Genomic DNA, 11,020 nt, shown 5'->3' with positions numbered 1-11,020 from the left:
TCAACCGCTTATCCGAAGTCGGGTCGCGGGGGCAGCTGCTCCAGCAGGGGGCCCCAAACTTCCCTATCCCGAGCCACATTAACCAGCTCTGACTGGGGGACCCCGAGGCGTTCCCAGGCCAGTGTAGAGATGTAATCTCTCCACCTAGTCCTGGGTCTTCCCCGAGGCCTCCTCCCAGCTGGACGTGCCTGAAACACCTCCCTAGGGAGGCGGCCAGGGGGCATCCTTACCAGATGCCCAAACCACCTCAACCGACTCCTTTCGATGCAAAGGAGCAGCGGCTCTACTCCGAGCTCCTCACGAATGACTGAGCTTCTCACCCTATCTCTAAGGGAGAAGCCCGCCACCCTTCTGAGGAAGCCCATTTCGGCCGCTTGTACTCGCGACCTAGTTCTTTCGGTCATGACCCAACCTTCATGACCATAGGTGAGGGTAGGAACAAAAATTGACCGGTAGATCGAGAGCTTTGCCTTTCGGCTCAGCTCTCTTTTCGTGATAACGGTGCGATAGAGCGAGTGCAATACCGCCCCCGCTGCCCCGATTCTCCGGCCAACCTCCCGCTCCATTGTCCCCTCACTCGTGAACAAGACCCCGAGGTACTTGAACTCCTTCACTTGGGGCAAAACCTCATTCCCTACCTGGAGTACGCACTCCATCGGTTTCCTGCTGAGAACCATGGCCTCAGATTTAGAGGTACTAATCCTCATCCCAGCTGCTTCACACTCGACTGCCAAGCGATCCAGTGAGAGCTGAAGGTCACGGACCGATGATGACATGAAGACAACATCATCTGCACTGTCTGAATATGGCTCTTCAAATGAGACAAAAACTGTCTTAGGGTCCCTCATTGAACTTCACAAATGTCTACATGGCATTTAAATGTTTTATCACACATCTGAGCCTGATACTCTTTAGCAGACCTGTGATGTTCCCTGTGATGTCTGTATGTGGGACTTCAATAAAGAAAACTTAGTGAAAACATGGGGGCCGTCAAGCACACCACATCTAAATCGTGAATTAGGCACATTTCTATGCAATTTCACATGCTGCACAAAACTCAGGATTGTATTGCTCTCAATGTTACAGAATTGACAGATAAACATGTTAAACTGCAAAAAACAAAACTTCACAAGCTAATACATGCACAGCAATAAAGCGTGCAGAGCAATTTCCAATGTACTTTCTAATGAACAACTAAAGTACAAATATGAATACCATGCAACTTTACAAGTAATATTAACATAAAACTAAACATAAAAAAATCATTATAGCATCATCATCGAACAAACATGTGCTAATTAGCTAATGGCTTAGCAGTCAAGTGAACCACTACTGAGTTGCGTAAAATCAACACAATTAAATTGTATTCATTAAATTTCAATGTTTAAAAGTTTACATAAACTACCAGCAATCTAAAATAATGTTATACGGAATATTTATGAAAATGTAATAGTAACACAGATGCCCAGTCACACTTTCATGATGAAGAAAATATACCCAGCTAATCGTAAATATGACTTTGTACTCACCAAGCAAATTCAGTATCAAAAAATTGGACAGATAATCTAGATTATCCATTTTGCAACATAACAAAATAAAAATATTAGTTATACAAAGAAAGATCTTGATGAATGGTAAAATAATTATTGCATGTAAAAGGATTTCACGTTTTAACTGAAACATGAATAACTGGATACACTCACCTCGTCACACTCTCATTCTTGGTCCTCCTCTGGTCATTGTAGCGCGCATGAAGTTAGCGCGAAAATTGAGCGGTTATGCAGCGCGCGAAAAGTCCCAAGATGTCCGCGGCTGATGACGAAATGACATCACATGCACTGCTACACCGATGTCGTTGTGTAATCATGTGTGTTTTTTTTTTAAGTTTTAAACTACTAGATGTGTACATAATCAAATTTCATGGTGTAAATAATTAGTTACAAAGGCTGTATTTATTACAGTTGACTATTGCTTTAGTGTTATTGACTTGTGAAGTACCAAATATTTATTTCAAAACTTGTGCAAAAGTTTTTTTTTTCTTCTTTAAAAAAAATGTATAAAAAGAAAACAATTGTATGATATCCTTTAGCATTTACTGCATAATCATGTCTCCAGAAATCATAGGAAAATGCTATAACAGTAGTCTACCTTAAAAAACACACAGTATCTTATTGTAGATATTACTGTAAAATTTACAGTAATTATTTAGCATGGTCCCACAATTCATAGCAAAATACAGTAGTCTATTGTATTCACTGTAAAAATTACAGCAGTTTACAGTGTAGGTTTCTTTTCTGATGATTTCATCTTATGGATAACGAATATTCCATATATAGAAATAGAAGATTGTTGCTTTTTATTACAAAGGTTCTTAAGACTTTTATTTTGCCAAAAAAACATTGAGGGCATAAAAAAATAACACAGGTTAATGAAAATTAAGTGAATTTGCATTATCACAGCAAGTGTGCAAAAAATGTAAATAAGAGCAAAAAATGTCAGATGACTGTTTATTATTTTTTGATCTGTGAGCGCAATACATTGGGTGGGAAATTTACTCCATAGTATGACGTTAGCCAATCACAACAGTGGGAGTTTACATTGAAGTCTTAAAGGGCCACACCGAGCATTTCAGACAGGGACAGGGTGGAACATTATTACATATGACTCAATTATGACTCAATTATGACTGTTTGTTGCAAAAAGCTTTATTAACATTATAAGTGGACCCCATGGAAGATAATAAAATGATAAAATAAAAATAAAATGACCCCTTTAATAGCAAATAAACCAAGGTCATTTTAAAAACAGTCTAAAAGCTACCTGTTTATGCTATTAAAGCAGTACCCACTTCCCTCATTAACAATGGAGACCAGCATTTCCATTGTGCTCAAACAGCGCTAACAACCTTGTCCATGTGCTCCAACACTGGTTGCCCATCTTTTTTCCCTCTCGCTTAAATACAACATTTTCCCACCATTTCCAATTGTTTTACACCATTTTGTTAAAAACAATTTAACCCTTGACTTCCCGTTCTTAAATACAATATTATTGTATAAATACATAAGAACATGAGATTGAGTTGAAACACCAATTAATAGGAAGCATAAAACATTTGCAAAATAAAACACCAATATATATTGAAAAGTGGAGTAAAACAAGAAATAAGTCATTTGAACACATTCAAATCCTGTGATGGAAACTGACTCACAATGAGTAAACATTATTCTATATTGTTACTCAAAAAAACATCAAAAGTATATGCCTAAGTTGACCAATTTTGTGATATAACTATTGTCCCTATATTTACCAAAATCACTGTAACCAAAATCACTGGGGACCTTTTAACCCAGATGTTCATACACTTTGTGAAACTCAGTGAAACAGGGTGTAGGAGAACAGTGGCAACAAGAGAAGCATGAAGCTCTGGGTGAAGCTCTTTGCACTGTTACACAGGTTCCCCTGACAGCATGTGACATCCACAAGATTTGGAACCGATGTTGCAGCATCACAGACAGATTTAGAGACACATCCTTTTACAATAGTTGACACGCCGCCAAAAGACCCTGATTAAAAGAGATTAAAAATAAGTTTAGTCATAAATAAATGACAAGCAAAGGCAGAGCTTGCCTCTGTGTACCCTAAACTGTATTTAAGACAGATTTTTGCATCATAATGTGTTCAGGATAATATATGGCCCACCAATGATGGAAAGACCAAATAATTACTTTAACTTTCTTCTTCAGTTACCAGATTCTTACCTGACGCTTTAATGCAGTAGTCTTCATTGACTGAACAACTCAACACGTTTGAGCAGTTTGGATCATTGCAAGTGTAACACTGCTTCCCATTGGGGGTAGAGCTGGGATCTACAGAAGAAACAAGGGTAATTTATATAACGCTATATCGTGAAAAAAGTTTGTTTAAACGTTAAATTTTCCATATAAATAAGTCATGCATTTGAGGTATCATTTGAAAACTTTAAATCTGAACTTTTCAGAGAAAAACATTACTAAAAGGCCTCAAAACAATTGCGTTGAAAATGAGCGCCCTCTAGAGGTAATGGGGTAGGAATTTTTATGTGAAAATAAATGTTTTTCACATGACGCTGACTACCACCCCTAGAGTCGCAAGTTTGAATCCAGGGCGTACTGAGTGACTCCTAAGCAACCAAATTGGCCCAGCGCTATGTCTCCGAGGTAACACGCTCAACAAGCCATGTGAAAAGATGAAAATAATAAAAAATAAAATGAAATAAATATTATTCTGTTTATCATAAGATTCTAAAAAGTCTTTTTTTTATTTGGGCAGTTCTCTGAAAATTTTTTTTTTTTGCTATAATTCCACAGTATGTGTAAATGGTGAGCTTTTAAATTTGAGTGAGAGTTTAAGGGGTTAACACATCAGCTACACATTGATTAAAAAAAATTGTCTGAATTCTTTACATTGATAAAATAATATTTATTTTCTTGTGTAAAAATTTATTATTTGCATATGCATGAATTATTTAAATCATATTTCAGTCAACATGATTTCAAAATTGATATTTACTATATACATTTTCCTTCATCTGTGCACCACACACACACACAAAATGTTGTCTTTGTAATCTTTCATCAAAATGTACTAACATGATCCACCTATGAAACAACTTTATCTTTTCAGCTGACATCACCAAGCTCTCTTCATTTTCAAACCCTCCCCTATAAATGCAATATAGAAAATAAAAATCATATAGAGATGACTTTTTATGGTCCAATTAATTCTCAATGAATTAAATGAAGTCCCAAACTAAATGTTTCTCTTGTTGAGCATATTTCATGTTAGCTTTTAAGGAGATCATTATATGGAAAGTAAAGGACAGTACCTGGAGCATCTTTGTCATTACAGCTGTCAGTGTTGCAGCATGAAGAAGAAATCTTAATGTTACCGAGGTTCATGTTCCCAGTTTGACAATCATTTGGCTGAGCACAAGTCTTTATTTTCATTTGAGTAGAGACACCTGAAAACAATGATACAAATGAATCATAAAGGAATAACAATACTTAATGCAATAAGGTCAGTCATAAATGAACACGAATGATATCTTTTTAACGACTGACTCTGGCGACTGTGTTATCCTTGTGCTTTTGGATCTAACTGCTGCATTTGACACAGTGGATCATGAGATATTGATTTCACGTTTAAGGCAGTGGGTGGGCATCAGTGGCATGGCACTGGAGTGGTTTAGGTCATATTTAGCGGATCGAACTTTTTGTGTCAGCATAGGTGAATTTGTTTCCTCCACTGCTCCTCTCTTGTGTGGGGTCCCACAGGGCTCAGTCCTCGGCCCTCTACTTTTCTCTTTGTATTTGCTTCCACTTGGTTCCATACTTAGAAAGTACGGCATTTCATTCCACTGTTATGCAGATGACAGTCAGATTTATGTACCCCTTAAAAAGAAAAATGATAACTCTGTTGGACAACTACTCAGTTGTCTCGATGACATAAAGGCCTGGATGGCTCTGAACTTTTTAAATTTTAATGATAAAAAACAGAAGTGATGGTTTTGGAGGCACCACTGGGACCCCGCCTGTAGATCTGGGCTCCTTGGCACCCTATATTAAATCTAACATTACAAATCTAGGAGTTAAAGTGGACCCTGAGCTTAAATTTGACAGTCACATCAAAGCTGTTGTCAAATCAAGCTTCTTTCATTTTAGGCAGCTGGCCAAAATAAAGCCAATTCTGTCAAGACAACATTTTGAAACTGCAATCCACGCCTTTGTAACTACACGGCTGGACTATTGTAATTCCCTATATGTGGGGGTTAGTGGGTCCTCCATCACCCGTCTCCAGATGGTACAAAATGCAGCAGCACGTCTTTTAACAGGCACACGTAAACATGAGCACATTTCCCCTATTTTAGCTTCATTACATTGGCTGCCTATTCAAGTTAGGATCCATTTTAAAATTCTGTTATTTGCTTTTAAATCTTTAAATGGTCTTGCCCCGCCATACCTCTCTGAGCTTCTACACTCTTATAAACCCGTCCGCGCTCTCAGGTCAGATGATCAGCTGCTCCTGATTGTGCCTAAAACTAAGCGTAAGCTCAGAGGGGACCGTGCCTTTGCTGTGTCTGCCCCTAGACTATGGAATGATCTGCCTTTGCATGTAAAGCAGGCCTCTTCTTTATCTGTTTTTAAAACCCTTCTTAAAACCCATCTTTTCTCTGTGACTTTTAACACCTAGTGAGAGGTCGATTTTATTTACTCGATTTTATTTACTCGATTTTATTTACTCGATTTTATTTACTTGATTGTATTTGTTACTTTGTTTTTATTGTATGGTTATTAATTGTACATATGTTTATGTATATTTTTCTATATTTTTATGTACAGCACTTTGGTCAACTTTGGTTGTTGTAAAGTGCTTAACAAATTAAGTTGGTATGGTATGGTATGGTAACACAGTGATATCTGCTTGGAAATGTTGCCATGTAAATCTGGGTAAATATTAGTCATATAATAACATGTACTGTAGAATTAATTAATGAAAATATGTGGTCAGAATACATTTTGACTAAACTGTACAAAGTGCAATTAATGAGGCAAATATTGTTTAGTAAGCGAGTTTTTAGTATTTTTTGTTGTAAATTATGTTATACAGTCAATAGAAATACATAATACATAAATAAAAGCTGAGAATCATGCTTGTCAATGATAATGGAAATATGATTTTTTTGGTTTCAATGTTTCAAGAACCCTTTTGGTTTGGTCGCAACATGTTTACTTCCCATGTGATCATGTTGCAATAATCAGTGTTGGGTGTACGTCTGTTATTGTTTCTGCGACAGCTGAAGGGACATTATGAATTTGAGCGTAAAACCAAAAACTAGTGATGTCATAAAAAAATTAATATATTGATTATTGATTGGCATGTTATTTTATCGATACATTTGAGGCATTGGTATATTAACATCAGCCATTATTTAAATTAGAACCCTAATTTGTGTGCTTTCAATTCACTGCCAGTTAATTTCATTCAATGTAGTCTGATGTAATAGCTTTGGGAGACCACAAGGGGGCGACATAACATTTACTGAAGCCGGTAGTGGCATGAACATGCATCACACACACATTATGAGCTGATTGCAGTCCAAAGTTACTGAGGTTTTTGTAGTTCTTCAAGAATTAACAAAGTGATGTTGATGAGTTTGCAGGTTTGTGTATGAAACTGGTAATTATGCAATTTCTCTGTATGTTGTGTAACGCTGCTATATTTTCACTAAGGGGCTTTCATCTTGGTGGGTGGCGCTGTCTATGGTATGTGCGAAAGAGAAGAGGAAGAAGACAGTCGCGCTGCGCTCGTGAAGAGAGTAACGCTGTAATAGCTGTGCGAGAGGTCGACATTTTCTCAGCTGAAGATGTAAAGGACGACGGAGGCACACAGTCAGTTTAAGTTACGTGAGTTAAGTGTACTTTGACATGATCGTGTGAAGCTGAAGACGTAGTTAAAGCAGAAGTTCAGTTGGTTCAGTTGATTACGGAGAAAGGTGTTAAGAGACTGGCCGAGAGCACGAAAGAGAGTTGCTAAAGCCGCGAGTTTCATTCAGAACATTGTTGTTTCTGGCGTAATACGGAATTTAAGTTTTTTTAGTCAAACTGCATTTTTGGAGTCATCTGTGAACCGTGTTATAGTGATACGTTGTTTTCCCGCGCATCGCTTTAGTACATTTGTAAGTGCGCTAGAAGGAGAGTTCGTTTTGCATGAGTGATTTTTTTCCCGAGTATTTTTTGGCATTTAGAAGAGTCTGACAATAGTCAACGATCAAGTATCGCTTTTATTAAGTATTTATCTTCTTTTTGTGGATCGACCCTATTTAAGTGGGCTACGTGCGTGCTGTGACTGAGCTGCAACATTTTTTTTCCAGAAAGTTCCAGAGTTTTCCTGACCTGCGCTGAGCTTCTCTGGTTTTTTTGTGTTTGTTACCCTGCCAACCAGACAACATCTCTTCACTGTCCTGTCTCAGATGTTTTGTTATGTTTCATTGTTACAAATCCTTTCAAGTTATCTCACATAATCAGTCATCGCAAGTCAACGCATCAGAGTCATCGTTGAAACAGTCTGGTACAAATGTTCTTTACACACACCTATACGAACATTTTACTGAGATAGATGGAACTGAGTGAATATTTGAACTGCACTTGAACTGTGATTTGAACTATTTGATGTGAAGCTGAAAGAGTCATTTGAATGAAGCTGAAAGAGTCATTTGAATGAAGCTGAAAGAGTCATTTGAACGGAGCTGAAAGAGTCATTTGAACAAAGTTGAAAGAGTCGTTTGAACAAAGTTGAAAGAGTCGTTTGAACAAAGTTGAAAGAGTCATCTGAGTTATTTTAAGTGAATAGTTGGAATTGCACTACAAGAGTCTTCAACTTTATTCAGTATTTTGTTAAATAACATCCAGTGTTATTGGTTACTGGATACATCTGAAGAGTGTTATATAGAGTGTTTGAAATGGATGTTTTGTAGTTTCATAAAGTCTATAAGACTAATTCGGAGAATCTTTTATTCTCTGTATCATTATTTTATTTCATTATTTCAGATAACTGTGAAAATTATTTTCAGGAGAATTTATAGTTTCCTAAAAAAAGAGAAATTAAATTATTAATTGTTAAAAGTAATACAGCTGAAGATTATTTGTGGAACTTACCTTGGAGTAGGGGCGTCTCACTTTCACTATTAGGTTTAGGGGGTTGGGAACGTGAGCTGGAGTTATCACTTTGCATCATCTTTTATTCTTCAGGAAGCCACCGTGTTGACATTTAATTAAACAATACTTAAAACGTATCATCATCGTTAAATAAAACCTGAAGCCCAAACTTCTTATTCCTGCAGTATATTAGACAATATGTAAGCTAAAACATATACACACTAACTGTGTATCCTGAGACTCAAAGCACCTTGGGTGGGGACTGTCACTTCTAGGTCTTCCAAGGTAACATTGTAATATTCCCCTACTAGGCGGGACCCAAAAGTAAATAATCGTCTTTTGATAAAGATTTGGGTTGAGTTTAATGGAAAACTTTGCGAGTTGAGCTCAGTGGCAATGCTGAATTTTTAACAGCCTCTGGAAATGGCGAGCCCACACTGTGTGCATACATACCTTCATAGAAAATAATTGTTTCAAATTTCAGAATGCATCTTGTCTGCCAGATGAGCAACCCACTTTAATTAACCTTGTCGCTCATACTTTACCAAAGTTGAAAGACAAAGACTATTGTGCAACAAGAAGCCACATTTATATCTGAAGAAATCCTGATATATACATGGAAATGGCATTGATCCCAAGCCTACCTTAAAAACTTCCAGGAAAAGTGATTTAGAAAGTGATTTAATAGTAGAATAATTAGTAGTGTGATTACTTTTTAGTTACACTAATAGGTAAAGTAATCTGCTTTCAATTTAGAGAATTCATTTGTATTGGATTACATATTTTGAGTAACTAACCCAACACTGGCAATAATACTGTTTAAGACATAAAAATGTGCAATTACAAAAAGTGAGGTCGAGATGTCTGAGACATTGTGAAAATGCTTTTTTTTTTTTCAGCATTTTTCAAATGTAATACAATTTATGTAAATTTGTGTACATTTAACATGGGTTTCAAAATTAGTATTTGGTATTTCTCCCTTTTGCTTTAATGACATCATGCACTTGAGCTGGCGTGGATTAAACAAGTTTGTGCAAAACCTGATGATCGATGTTATTCCAGCATTTGAACATTTTAATTGTGTTCTTCAATGGAAACATGGAAATATGACCTTGAGTTGAATTCAATGTCACAAATTTGCTTACATTGGTTTAGTAACTTAGAAATTGTACAGAATCTTCAATATTTCATGTTTATTTTAAGTCATAAAGTTTTTTGGTTTTAAATCCTAAAACTTTGTTTATTTACAGGTTTAAGTTAGATTTGAAATCACAGATTTTCAATGTGGTCTCAGACTTTTGGATCCTACTGTACTTCATGAAATAGTCAGAAATCAAAATATAAATCTGGTAAATATTTTATGCTTGCAGTTTTAATTTCTGCCCAGTAAAAGAGTAGCAGTTATGTGACAAGTTAAATTATAACAGTACATTTCCACTCCATCATAATGGACTTACCAGTTATTTTCACTTTTGAACTCATACACTCTGAAAATCCACTGGGGCATGTCTCCGTTTTTTCTACACAAGTACCTGTCTGGTCTGGTATGCATGTTTTACAGTTTAGAGAGTATCCTAGAGAGAGAGAGAGAGAGAGAGAGAGAGAGAGAGAGAGAGAGAGAGAGAGAGAGAGAGAGAGAGAGAGAGAAAGACATTCAATGACCTCTGTATGCATACCAATAATTAAATAGACTAACATTAAATATTCTAGATGTTTTTGTACCTCCAGTGAAAAGAATGAAAAGCAGCACAAAAGAGACTTGAAGATCCATCTTTGGTGAAGAGGAGAATGAACTAACACTGTGCTCATTTCAGGGGCATTTTATAGCTGTTGACAGGGGTTGGGCCATGATGAGGAAATGAAATTTACAATAGACTGAAAGATCATTAATACAAACACTACCGGTCAAAACTTTTGAAACACTTGACTGAAATATTTCTCATGATCTTAAAAATCTTTTGATCTGAAGGAGTATGCTGAAATATTTTAAATTCATTTTATAATTGTGCCACCATATTCATTTCTTTCATTATAAAACTAAAATGTAATAATAAAAAAAGTTTTTGAAATTGATTACTTGGACCAAATAATAAAGAAAAGTAGCCAATAAGTGTCCAACATAGATGAGAACTCCTTCAGTACGGTTTAAAAAGCATCCCAGTGTGGTTCCTCAAGAAGTTGCTTGAGAAAATGTCAAGAGTTCATTTATGCAAATTCTAGGCAAAGTGTGACTTTAAAGATGCTAAAATATAACACAGTTTTGATTTATTTTGGATTTTGTTTAGTCACAACATAATTCCCATATTTCCATTTATGTTATTCAATAG

At 36.3% G+C, this 11,020-nt stretch overlaps 1 protein-coding gene across 2 annotated transcripts in view; it reads right to left on the bottom strand.

Moving 5' to 3' along the window:
- Positions 1 to 2,399: 2,399 nt before the first annotated feature.
- LOC127627439 (urokinase plasminogen activator surface receptor-like) overlaps positions 2,400 to 11,020 on the bottom strand; it is a 12,314-nt gene continuing 3,693 nt past the window's right edge. Inside the window, exons 1-5 of one of the 2 annotated variants that reach the window (XM_052103811.1) lie at positions 10,416 to 10,635; positions 10,151 to 10,267; positions 4,865 to 4,999; positions 3,759 to 3,866; positions 2,400 to 3,563 (exon numbers count right to left, since the gene is read on the bottom strand). In XM_052103811.1, the coding sequence (XP_051959771.1) occupies positions 3,373 to 3,563; positions 3,759 to 3,866; positions 4,865 to 4,999; positions 10,151 to 10,267; positions 10,416 to 10,464 (600 nt within the window). In that variant the 5' untranslated portion in view covers positions 10,465 to 10,635 and the 3' untranslated portion in view covers positions 2,400 to 3,372. Of the gene's footprint in view, positions 3,564 to 3,758; positions 3,867 to 4,864; positions 5,000 to 10,150; positions 10,268 to 10,415; positions 10,636 to 11,020 lie in introns of those variants that run through there. The other variant, XM_052103813.1, reaches the window with a different exon arrangement.

This window comes from Xyrauchen texanus, chromosome 34, assembly GCF_025860055.1.
Source record: "Xyrauchen texanus isolate HMW12.3.18 chromosome 34, RBS_HiC_50CHRs, whole genome shotgun sequence".
NCBI classification, from domain to species: domain Eukaryota; kingdom Metazoa; phylum Chordata; class Actinopteri; order Cypriniformes; family Catostomidae; genus Xyrauchen; species Xyrauchen texanus.
Note: the sequence above shows the minus strand (reverse complement) of the source record. Positions and strands in the feature narration are given on the sequence as shown.